General features: G+C 39.5%; 1 protein-coding gene across 1 annotated transcript in view; it reads right to left on the reverse strand.

Annotated features, from left to right (window-relative positions):
• LOC126236005 (zinc finger and SCAN domain-containing protein 2-like) overlaps positions 1–13,574 on the reverse strand; it is a 205,314-nt gene that overhangs the window by 109,968 nt on the left and 81,772 nt on the right. The window contains exons 8-9 of the mRNA XM_049945014.1: positions 9,601–10,428; positions 1,247–1,431 (exon numbers count right to left, since the gene is read on the reverse strand). Of these exons, the coding sequence (XP_049800971.1) occupies positions 1,247–1,431; positions 9,601–10,428 (1,013 nt within the window). The remainder of the gene's footprint in view (positions 1–1,246; positions 1,432–9,600; positions 10,429–13,574) is intronic.

The following is a 13,574-nucleotide window of genomic DNA, read 5'->3' on the forward strand; positions in this document are numbered from 1 at the left end:
CAGCAGCATACACTGAACATAGCAGCAGAACGGTAAAAAGTATTCAGCAGTTTGGTCGTAATAATCCAGCCATGTCACCTAGCATTCCAGGCAAGACGAGATGATCTTAATTCAATCCAATTTCTTCATTTAACAGCCCACAGACTGACCCCCTATGCAGTATGAGTTACATATTATTAATGTCCAGTGATTACTGTCAAAGAAGCAAGCACTACTTTAAACACATTCTGATAAATTAGTTTCCCAAGTTCAAACTCAAATGTCACATTAATTTTATGATTTGTGATTACTTATATATAATTATTAATGAAATTTCATACATAAAATGTTAAATTAATTCCATCGTGCCCTTTTAGAATAAAGAATCATTAATTAAGAAATTATCTTCCCCCCCCCCCCCCCCTCACTTAGCAGTTATTTTGTTAGTGTTAAGTATATTAGGTGCACCCCAAAAACACGCTCATTTTCTTCCATGGCCCAGGTAATCTAGAAGGTTGGACACCCTTTATTTAAAATGTTGTAGTCAGTCTGATTTCGATGTAGCTGTCACAACATGCATTTTATAACCTGTTTTAACTGTCTTGTCGGTTTTAATTTTCTTATCTTCATTATTTATCAGACTTATTTCTCATTGTCTTAAACTGTTTCCCTTACCAGTGCAATTCCCTATCACTGAACCCTACCAAATGATCACACTCAAGAGTGATTGTTTTGTATCCTTTCAAACCTGAAAATCTATGAAATACTGTTTCCAAGGCAAAAATTCACCTGTTCCCTGATGCACAGCTACTGTAGAAATAAACGTTAAAGAAAATAAATTATGTTATGCCCGAAGAAGACTACATTCTCCAAGTATCATTTCAAACAACAAATATATCTAATTATTTGTTGAGACCACCTGTTGCATTACAACTCTTAGTGACAAACTGCATACTGGCTTCCATCATGGGTTCTTCAGTCGAAGCTCGACTCTTAGTGGTGCACTGAAATTTCTGCATCACCAATATTTGGAAAAGGTAAAATATCACTCATCTTACTCGAGAAGACACAACAAATATTCACAAAGTGTCAAATATGGTGTGTTTCCTTATTTTCAAAGAGAAACCCAGTCCTTCACTTTCAAGTCAATGTTTACCTCATTTCAGAATTACCATTTCCTTGTTGGACGTTGCACACATGGATTTACACAAACAGTACAATGAAACTAAACACTGTTCAGCAAAAGTGCTTTCATAAAATAACAAACCCTGGTAACAAGATGCGTTCTTCTTTAGTAGATGCAGATGAAACAGTTGCCTTCTCATCTTTGTCTGAGTGATCAGAGCTAGTATCTACTTGAGTACTAGATTCACGAGAGCAGGATGACGTGCTGCGACTTGCATGCTGACCCTCTGCTGGCCTGTTTTGATTTTCACTGCCAGTTATCTGCTGCTGCAAAAATAATAAATAATGATAATTTTGAATGGCATCCCGTTACATTACTATAGTAGTTGTGTGTGTGTGTGTGTGTGTGTGTGTGTGTGTGTGTGTGTCATCTATTGCTGACGAAGGCCTTAATGGTCATTATTTATGAGAGTCTTTTTGTTGTGCCTCTCTGTGGCTCAGCATCTCCACTATATGGAAAGCAGCAACTTCTCTTTTCATGATATTGTTGAAGAAATAAAAGTGAAATTTTTGTTATTAGATTATAAGTTTAAGTGCGTGTGCACTCAATGTCAATGACAGTACTGTCCTATAAACAAGTAGCTAACGGCTGCACACTGCCATGAGCAATATTTGTTTACTGATGTGGGTACCTTCTGTGAAAACATCATGGCTAAAACCACATCATGATATTAATGTCTTAAGGGCCATACCATGCCACATGGTCTAATTTCAGAAAAGCTGCTGCATGAACATCACAGGTTTTGTTGAATTTTGTGTGAACATTTGCACATTTCCAGCGAACATTGGTAAGGTTCTGATTTCATCAGTTTAATACTTGCAGAGATGTACCGAACAACAATTGGACATGACAGATTCCTACTCACCACATAGAGGATGCGTTGAGTTGCAGACAGCACAATGAAAAATGCCAAAATACATAGTTTGGAACTTAAATAGTGGCAACACTGCTGTGGAGACACTATGCAATGGAATCTACTATTGTTGCTAATAGCACTCATTGTTGACATACCTAACTTACCTCCGAGCAAATGGACTCGCCCGTCCCACGTCACCGGTGTGCACACAATCGATGGAAACACAGTCACTTGTGAGCGAGCAGTCTAATGTAACGGTGTCTCTACATTTTCAAAACAGGAGCAACGAAGTTGGATCAAGATTGAATGTGTCAGAGGTTGTACAGCACGACAGTGTCATCAAGGTCTTCAAGAGGCATACGGGGAATCAGCAATGCCGGACAGAACAGTGGCACATTGGGTAAAAGCTTTCAATGAAGGTCAGCGAACTGTGGCAGACATGCATCGGGCAGGATGCCCTAGCATCTCTGAAGAAGAAGTGCATGTTGTTGCCGCATTAGTGGACAGTGATCGACACCATATGATTTGTGAGCTCGCCCACGAAACCGGATTAGCGCATATGACTGTGATTCGCATCCTGAAGGAACGCCTGAGCATGCGAAATATTGCATCATGGGGGGTTCCGCATGACTTGACAGAAAGGCAGGAATGAATGCGTTATGATGCTGCTCAGATGCACTTGGAGCGCTATGAGCGTGAAGGAGAGGCTTTCTTATGCCGTATCGTAACACTGGATGAGAGATGGGCCACTTCGTACAAGCCAAAACTGAAATTCCAATCCAACGAATGGCATCATTTTAGGTCGTCGCGAAAGTCGAAAGTGCGTCAAAACCCCAGTATGGTGAAAGTTACGGTGATTCTCGTGTATGACTGTGATGGTGTTATCCTAATGCATTACATTCCTCCACGCCAGACTGTCAATGCACAGTATTACAGTTTGTTTCTGGAGTATCACCTGCAACCAGCTTTGCTAAAGAAGTGGCAACACTTTCTGCACAGCCCACCCATCATTTTGCATGACAATGTGTGGGCACATACAGCGCAAGCTGTGGCTGCCCTGTTTGGTCAATGGGACTGGGAAGTACTGTACCATCCACCATCCTCCCCGGACTTAAGTCCTCGTTACTTTGATTTTATTCCGAAGATGAAGGATTCCGAAGATGAAGGATTCGCTTCAGAACTGTTCCAGATTCAACAGGCAGTGGACTGCTCCATTCGCACCATCAACAGAACAGGCTCTGCTAACGGTATATTATGCCTTCCACATTGCTGGCAACGGATTCTACACAACGCTGGTGACTATTTTGAAGGAAAGTAACAGGTGCAAACATATAACTTTCGTATCGGTTGTGAATAAATAGTTGCCACTGTTTAAAGTTCCAACCCTAGTATTAAGGCTTTCGGACAAAATCCTTCTTCTGCAGTAGGAAACGCGCACACATTCACACAAGTACAACTCGCATACAGATGCCACTGTCTCAGAGCGCTGGAGCTGGACTGTGACTGACAAAGTAGCTATCTTTTGGTCCTGAAATGAGGGTGTCCTTCCCACTATCCCCCCCACCTATCCCAGATGGGTATTCTGCCACCCACTGAATGTAAGCAATATCCTTGTCTACAGCTACTCCACTTCTGCTCCAAATGCCTCGCTGCAAGAGCCCATATCCCTGCAACAGATCCATAAAAAAGACTGTCCCATACATCCTCCAACTACCACCTACTCAGTCCTGTCACAGGCATCCCCCTCCCTACCATAGGCAGGGCCACCTGTGAAATTAGCGAACTAAGTTGCAACCATGGTGCAGATTTCTACATGGGCCTGACACCTAACAAGCTGTCTGGCCGCAGGAATTGTCACTGCCAAACTATGGCCAAGAGACAACTAGACCATCCAGTTGCTAAACACAACACCTAATATGATGCACTTCACTTTAATGACTGCTTCGCAGCCTGTGCAGTCAGGATTCCTACTACCAACATCTGCTTTTCTGAACTATGCATATGGGAACTCTCTTTACGACATATCCTGTGCCCTGAGACAGTGGCCATGTGAGTGAGTTGTGCTGTGTGTGTGTGTGTGGGTGTGTGGGTGGGTGGAAGGGTGGAGGGGGGGGGGGGGGGGTTATGCCGTGCATGTATTTTCGACTGCCGAAGAAGGGCTTTATACAAAAGCTTTAATATTTTAGCAGTCTTTATCTTTGTGCTGTCTACAACTCAACACCTTCTCTATGTGGTGAGTTGCAATCCATCCTTTCCATGTTGTTGTTGTTGTTGTTGTTGTTCCATCCTGCACTTTCCATTATTAAAGATATAGTCATTTGTCTGATCCTGTAGCGCAGCTTCCAACAGTGCCTGCCCCCCTCTCCTACCCCCCTCCACCACACCCGAGTTATCTGCAACTTTGAGACCCAACATTTCCAGCAATATTTTCTTGAAAAAAAAAAACAAAACTAAGCAATATTGTACAACTTGTTGCCTTTTCTTACATGGAACAGTAAAACAGATTTAATGAGCAATTTTCATGCAGATAATATGAATCTCAGTCATCCTGGAGGGGTGGGGCTGACCGCTAGAAAAACTAATACGAAATTTAGCTTTTTATATCTATGGAAGTGAGTGCAGAATAACCCTGACACTTTCCTTGTGATAATTGAGCAACACCAGGTCTTTGAATATAAAATTTGATTCTCCTATTGGTTTCCAATAGTTTACAAATTAGGGGTAAAGCTCAAACTCTTCTAAACCACCTTTTAAACTAGATTTTGTTTTGCAGTGTGAGCATATAAGGGGCTAAAACATGACAACTATGTAAAGGCGCAGTGAAAAATACAACCATATTCTGCTGGTACTGAAATTAAAACTGGCTTTTTTAAATGTTCTGTAGCAGTTTCATACTCTCCGGAGACGGTAATATAAAACATCCTGATGAACAGGAAGAGAGTTTGAGTCAGAAGAACTTGAAAAAGTACAAAAACAATGAATGTATTTTGTCATGACTCTTGACATATTTCAACCAGTTTTTCTGCTGTAATAACTGCATAATCAAACTAGTTATAAACTCGAAGGCACTGAAGGCCATAGTAGTAAAATTGTTGCAGAACAGCTGCAACACACATTCTATAAACTGCTTTCAAGTTCTACATATCTGTAAAAATGAAGAACTAACAAAATGTCAGTTTGGTTTCCAGAAAGGTTTTTCAACAGAAAATGCCATATATGCTTTCACCAATCAAATTTTGAATGATCTGAATAACCGAACGCCACCCATTGGGATTTTTTGTGATCTCTCAAAGGCTTTTGATTGTGTAAATCAAGCTCAAGTATTGTGGCATGAGTGGGACAGTGCACAAATGGTTTAATTCGTACCTAACTGGAAGAGTGCAGAAAGTTGAAATAAGCAGTTCTCATAATATGCAAAGATCAGCACATTCCTCAAACTGGGGAACTATCAAGAATGGGGTTCCACAAGGGTCGGTCTTGGGTCCTTTGTTGTTCTTAATATATATTAATGACTTGCCATTCTATATTCATGAAGAGGAAAAGTTAGTTCTCTTTGCTGATGATACAAGTATAGTAATCACACCTGACAAACTAGAATTAACTGATGAAATTGTCAATAATGTCTTTCAGAAAATTACTAAGTGGTTCCTTGTAAACGGACTCTCACTGAATTTTGATAAGACACAGTACATACAGTTCCATACAGTAAACGGTATGACACCATTAATAAATATAGACCTTAATCAGAAGCATATAGCTAACGTAGAATATTCAAAATTTTTAGGTGTGTCCATTGATGAGAGATTAAATTGGAAGAAACACATTGATGATCTGCTGAAACGTTTGAGTTCCGCTACTTATGCAATAAGGGTCATTGCAAATTTTGGTGATAAACATCTTAGTAAATTAGCTTACTATGCCTATTTTCACTCATTGCTTGCATATGACATCATATTTTGGGGTAATTCATCACTGAGGAATAAAGTATTTATTGTATAAAAGCGTGTATCAGAATAATAGCTGGAGTCCACCCAAGATCATCCTGCAGACATTTATTTAAGGATCTAGGGATATTCACAGTAGCTTCTCAGTATATATACTCTCTTATGAAATTTGTTATTAACAACCAAACCCAATTCAAAAGTAATAGCAGTGTGCATAACTACAATACTAGGAGAAAGGATGATCTTCACTATTCAAGATTAAATCTAATTTTAGCACAGAAAGGCGTGAATTATACTGCCACTGAAGTCTTTGATCACTTACCAAATAGTATCAAAAGTCTGACAGATCCAACAAGAATTTAAGAAGAAATTAAAAGAATTTCTGAATGACAACTCCTTCTACTCCATAGAGGAATTTTTAGATATAAATTAAGGGGAAAAAAACAAACAAAAAAATTATTAAAAAAATTAAAAAAAAAAAACAAAAAATAAAAAGTTGTTATATTAACTTAATTATGTTGTTAAATTAACTTACTTATGTCATGTATTGGAAAATTTGACTCGTTCCACATCATTACGAAATATCGTATTCATGATCCATGGAACTAGTATTAATCTAATCTAATCTAATCTAATGTCATATGTGTAATTTTTGGTGAAGTTACAGCAATCTGCCTGTTTTTTTGTAACATATTCATATTAATGAGAATTTTGAATGGCTTTTTGTTTTGAGATGTGCTACTTTAATTCCAGTCTAAAGTATAGCATATTTTCTGTTTGCATAGCAAACCGATGAAAAATAGTATAAATGAACAATATTATGGAAAAGATAGATTGCTAATCACTGTAAAGATGACACATGGAGTTAGGACAGGTAACAATGAAAAGACTTACATATAAGCTTTCAGCCAAAGCCTTCTTCAGAAAAATGGAAAAAAAAAAAAAAAAAACACACACACACACACACACACACACACACACACACACAATCCAGCACATCTCAAACACACAATTGCTAGATCCAACCAGTCTGGCTTGAAGTAGCAGCCAAGTGCATGTGAGGTGTGGTTGCTTGTGTGAATGTATGTGCTTTTCTCTTTTTTTGAAGAATGCTCTGGCCAAAAGCTTATATGTAACAGTTTGAAAGTATATAAATGTGTTGTTAAGGTCCATGGTGGCTTAATCAGTAATGGAAAACTAGCGTCCCCACCACCATGGGGGTCATGCCTGAAGCTGTGCAATGGAAGCTGTTGTGGGTTTCTTTACCACAGGATTTTGTTTCCACATCCTTTCGGTATACAAGACCAAAGCTAGAAGAACTTTTTTTAGGACCTTCAGCTTATGTTTACTCTGAGCTATCCAATTGGTTTTAGAGGTTTCAGTAATTAGCTGTTGGATGTCGCAAGGAAAACTCTACTGCCAGCAGACACTGGCAATTATGGAGCTCCAATAACTGCCATAAAATGCTGCTCTGGAACACAGCACTTTTCACTCAGTGATGGCCAATAAAACCGATTTGCTGGGCCATATGGATGCATAATACTTATTAAAGCATCATCCTGCTCTGTGGAAGCCTTACATAAGTTTCCAATTCACTACACTTTCTTATAATGTATGCAGCATATTGTCATGATTGGAGGTCCAATGTTGTGTACTTTTCACTGTCACTAATTTTGGCCAGACAAGAGGATGCATCATTTGAAATTCTGCTAACCTAATTGTTGTTTCATCACTTGAAGAAGGAAAAAAGAACATTATATTTTACAGTGCCTGCTAAAGTATGCCCATGTTTGAACCTCTCTTCCAGTGACACTTTATTTTCTTCAATTTCTTCTTTGCCAGCGAAAGAAAATTTAATCGCATTAATTCTTTCAGTGCAGAAGCGAAACAAATATATAGGTGTAAGGGTCCGATTGTTAATTGGCCCTTGAGAGCTTGTTCTGGCTATTAATCACTTTGCTGTACCTCCAATCCCATCAGTGACTTTCTATGGCTTGTGCAAAACACTACATTTTGTCATCTCTCATGAACGCACAAACTGAGAATGTTATTGAAAGTTTTGCACTAGGTGATGTAGCCATCACTAAAGTTATGGATTTGGGAAATCTGAGCAAACTATGTTGTTATGTATTTCATCAGCTCCTTGACAAAAACCATGAACAATAATTGTTCCATGTCACAGACAATGGAAAAAACTCATAGATTCCACCTTCTAGGTGTGAGGAAAATAGACGAGAAATGGACGGAATGATGATCAACTATTTTCCCCGTGGGAACGTTGCACTGCATCCTGAACAACAAATGAATAATTTTCAGCAACAGACATTTGGATAAGCTTATTTTCCTTTAGATCAAATTGAAAGGCTTTAAGACATGGTTCAAACTAAGGCAATATGATATGTGATACAATATGAAATGTGACAAGTGATACAACCCGCATCGGCGGAGCTCACAGAAACATATTGGAAGTGATATAACTGGTTCACACTGGAACGAGAGTTATAAAACACAGATACATGTCTCTATCACCTCGCCTGGTGCAACATGGCATGCTCATTGCTCCACCCAACTTTTATCATATGATAAACAGGGATGGAAATTTCAAGTTGTTAGATGTACCTAAAGGAAAACTGTTTCACATAAATGAAGCTAAACTATGTCCCTCTCTGTAGTTAGTTTCTCAGTTAAACTTTCACTTCTAGCACCAAAAATTAAAAACCACTGTTTTGGGTCTTGTGCACATTCCTCACAATGCAATCTTCCTCATTTTATTTTGAGGATTAGGTGTGATCTAATAGTCTGGTATAACAGCTTGATAATGAATTGGTTTTCTTTTGGTTTTCTTTATGCTATTGCCGATAGTTGTTGTGATATTAGGGTAACACCGTTCGAAGATCTTTTTAATCAATTTGCAAAAAAGCTCTTTTCTATGGGATTGCAAAATGACATTGTACTTTGTTTTTTAGCCTTACATAATTGCATTAGCAAAACCAAATCTCATTTTAGGTGGTTTAGAATAAGGTTTTTCTAATGAAAATGGTTTAGAAGTTTTCGCAGAAAATACGTTTTTATAAAAGTGGGCTGAAACTATCCGTATTTGATGTTTTTACAAAAATCGTCAGCTTTTCCCCAATTTGTGAACTTTTTGGTAAGCAGAAGGAAAAGTTGCCAAAAACTCAGAGGTACAATATCGAAAGCTGTGTTACAGAAAAATACAATAAAATAAAAACAAGTGACTATATCTCTGCAAGTATTGAAGAAAGATTGTGAAACTTTGCCAATGTTCACTGGGAACATGTAGTAATACTCACAAAAAATTTCATCAAAACAGACTAGGGTTGTGTGGGAACTTCTAGGGCACTTGGCGTGGAATGACTCTCAATCACTCTTTAATTACATGGGTAAGAAGCATGATGGTGCACACAGTTACTCAAAATTAAGGGTAGTTACTTTCCAAGCACTATTTTATTTTGCAATTTAGGGCACACTGAAAAAAAAAAAGACTAGAATAAAAGAAATATCAAACAGCTCTGTTTATGAAACTACCATATCTAGTTTTTCCTGCCAATCCTCCTTTTAGACAATTTAAACTTTCTTGGCTCATTGGATCATCAAAGAAAAGTATTCTTGTTTACCTGCTGTTGCTTTGGCTGGGATGATGACTGCTGCTGCTGCTGCTGCTGCTGCGGCTGATGTCCTTGTTGTGACTGCTGATGTAATGGTTGTTGTGGTAATTGCTGTTGCAGTTGCTGTGCTTGTTGCTGCTGTTGAGCTTGATGAGGTGACTGTTGTGTCTGCTGCTGCTGGCCCTGCGGTTGTTGTGGGTGTGTTTGGTGTGAGTGACACATTTGTTCCGCATGTATTGGTTGCTGCTGCTGATGTTGTGGAACATGCTGCTGAAGTGTTTGTGTCTGCTGTTGCTGCTGGTGGTGAGGTTGGTGTGATTGCTGTGGGGCCTGCTGATGTGACTGCTGTTGCTGGTGCATCTGGGAAGTCTGCTGTTGGTGGCCTTGGGGCAGAGATGCTGCTGGAGGTGGCTGGGAAGGTGGAGGTGGTTGGTGTGCTTGCCTCTGGTGTGAAGCCTGATGGTGTAAGTGCAATTGCTGCTGCTGTTGCTGCTGTTGTTGATTCTGAAGCTGTGGTGATGGGGTCTGGTGTTGCTGCTGTGACTGATGCACTTGTGGCTGTAGAGGGTGATGTTGGATGTGCTGGTTTTGTTGGTGCTGCTGGTGTTGTGATGGAGCTGGATGTGGCTGTTGCTGCGGCTGCTGCTGCTGGTGTTGCTGTTGTTGTTGTTGTTGCTGCTGCTGCTGCTGCTGAGTTTGCTGCAACTGTTGCTGCTGATGATGCTGTTGTAATTGCTGAGAGATGTGTAAGGCAATTGCCTGTTGCTGGGCTACCAACTGTTCACTGTGTGGCTGTGTGACTGAATTAGTGTTTACCAACTGAAGGTCACACTGCACCTGTAAACAACCAATTTGTTTAAAACACTGCAGGGAATGGGTTAGATCTGGTAGGAAGCATCTAAACCATTCTTTTATTTTATATGACAAATTATATGGATGAAAAGAGACACTAAAAATAATGTTAAAGGATGCAAATATTTATTTCTTATGCGCATTTTCAATAGTACTGTAAGCATGACACAGAGCTTTATTCTCTGTATGACACTTGGTAATTTTCCACGGTACAAGTCTACATAACTTGTGAGGTGGTAGGAATCTAGAAATGAGTTCTGAAGATTGGTGGCAATGTGACAAAATCACAAGTAGTCGTAGTTACTAGCTTGCCACCTAATCTCTTGATGTTTACTCAGTTGTTCCTCTTTTGTCCCCATAGTTTTCTTCCCTCCCAACAGTACCATACGAGTCAGCCTGCATAGGAAATCACACTAATACATACTTTCTTCACGGTGTTCAGCTACAATCATGGTGGTGAAAAAATATTTCATTGCCCATATTTGGCCAGAATGTGGAAGACAACAGAGACCATGACATTAGAGAAAACCAGAATCACAGATTGGGCAAGGAATTTGACATGTGTATATCAAGGGTTCTTCCTAGAATTTGCCTTAAGTAATTATGGGAAATCGCAGAAAATATAAATTTGGCATGGCTGCCTGGGATCTGAATTATTGTCCTCCTGAATACGAGTCTTGTATCTTAATTGTTGGGTCAATGGCCTCTAAGAAGTGGAAGGGAGGTGGTAGTGTAAAATTCCTGATCAGTAGACATTTCTTTGAAGTCCTGGGCTACTTCCAAACCTCTCTGTAGTGTGTTATGGAGTGATGGAATGTGGCACCGATGATGGTGATTCAATTGATGTAAGTACACTGACTGCCTCGACGCTGTTCAACGGAACTAGATTACGTGCCAGCAGCAGATTTCACCATCCCCTTAATCTGACTCTCAGTAACAACTCAACCACAACACTACATTACACAGGTACTTCTCACTGTCACCTACATGCAACAAGTTACAATACACACATCTCAACTCCTCTCCGCTCCCCTTCCCCCCCCCCCCCCCCCCATCCACCGGGCACTTCGTCTGGTAGCCCTGTCCTGCCACCTCTATTTCCCTGCGCCCCACCAAACAGATTCCACTTCTCCTCTGTTCCCTGCTATCCCTGCCCCTTTCCTGACCTGCTCCTGATTGTTACACAGTTTGACACATTCCTGTTGCATTCTGGCCACAGTAGCCGGAGATAGCGGTTGTGTGTGTGTGTGTGTGTGTGTGTGTGTGTGTGTAGCGTGTGCTTGCTTGTGTGAATGTGTGTGCCTTTTTCTTTTCTGTAGAAGTCTTTCGCCGACAGCTTATACATAACAGTCTTTTTGTCATGCCTGTCACCAACTCAATGTCTCATCTTTACAGTGAGCACCAATCCATCCTTTTCATAACATTGAATTGACAGATTTTTGGATGAGCACAAATACAAATGTAGTGTCAAGAAGACCAATCTGTTACCAAGAAAGTATATCAAGATTAAATGTGGGGCAGGTTAAAGACCAGGTAGCGATGCAACAGTTCTGCTAAGTGTGTATAACTTTTTTACATCAAAGTTATTAAATATGCCGCAATACTGTGGAAGGATATGATGATGATGATCACCTCTGAGTCTTTTACACAGCAAAAAAAGACACAGAGAGGTGAGAATCACTAACATCAGGTAAGAAGCCTGCCATTGGTGGAAAACCAGAGAGGCAAATTCTAACAGGAACTTTTAATGTTGTTCAATAAACTCTTATACTGCTATAGTTATGATTAAGTAAGAGTGTAATATTTAATTTTAAACAAAGAAAGTAAATTTTAAATTTTCAAGATAATCTGAACCATACAAGAATCTAAAATATCATTGTAAACAAGTAGGGTGAAAGATGACAAACGAGAGTGTTCCCTGGTGGTGGCAGAAATGGTGGAAGAGATGTGAGAGTGCGTCCTATGTGAGTCACAAGCATAACACTGCGAGGCTCAGGAGCAACTACGTAAGAGGGCGGGACAGCCAGTACGCGCTCCACAATGCGGCTCGATGACAGAGCATGCGACCCCAGCTCCACCTGGTGCTGCCATAAGAGGTAACACTTCCACTGTTGTTTTTGAGACTCCATCAAGAATTACAGGCTGGATCAGCTCTTATTATCTACACTGCCCGAATACTAGTCTCAAGAGTGAAGATGGCTACCACTCACTGTTGCACCTAAAGGAAGTGATTGCCCCAGTCTTGTGAAAGGGCCCATGTAGATTCAAAGACTTGTTGAAGAACATTTTGTTAGTTGACTTAACACTGTAGTGATGGTTCAAAATTGCTTTTGCATTTCTGCTGATAATATATCATTCAGAAGAAATATTTGAACTAGTGACTTTTTTTATCTCTGTCCTCAAATTACTGAAACTTTACATTAAAAACTTTCTTCCTAAACATTAAATGGGGAACAATATTAAAGTAGGCAAGGAGCTACCTGACACCAACTCACCAAAACTGGAGTTATGTAGACATCACAAACAAATGAACTTTCTGACTATCTAGAATTGTGAAAGAAGAACTGCACATCACAAACTTAACTGACTTAAATACCTCTCCCCCAATTAATTCTGTCACTGCTGTGGCTTGTTGCTGGAGTGATAAATATTAATTTCTTGCAGTAGTATTGCAACAGTAAAATTACTAAGAACTTTTATATTTTCTTTCATTTCATCCAGGTACATGTGGCCTCAGGTTCTTCCACTAAGTTGAGGACAATCTTTCAGCATTATTGTCCAGTGCATTGTGTTCAGAGCTCAGGCTGATTTAAAGTAGGGGTATTAACATAAAAATATTTACTTGGTGACAAGGCCACTATAACTGAATGTAGTGCATGGTATATTAGACGATGTAATTTAAAAACATTACTATGTATATGCCTACTATAAAACATTACTTATTTTGCTTTTGCAGATGCTTTATGTTTCCAAAAAATCAATCACTAAACCAAGGATACGAAATGGTTCAAGATTGACTTCCTACAAAAAGAGCAAACAAAACACTGAATGCATGTACTGTAGTGTAGGGAAACTCATTACAGCCAAAGGGCTCTTTTGCAGTATTACTCTGTGAACTGTAACAATATCAT

The sequence above is a fragment of the Schistocerca nitens genome, chromosome 2, assembly GCF_023898315.1.
Source record: "Schistocerca nitens isolate TAMUIC-IGC-003100 chromosome 2, iqSchNite1.1, whole genome shotgun sequence".
In the NCBI taxonomy this organism is placed as follows: Eukaryota; Metazoa; Arthropoda; class Insecta; order Orthoptera; family Acrididae; genus Schistocerca; species Schistocerca nitens.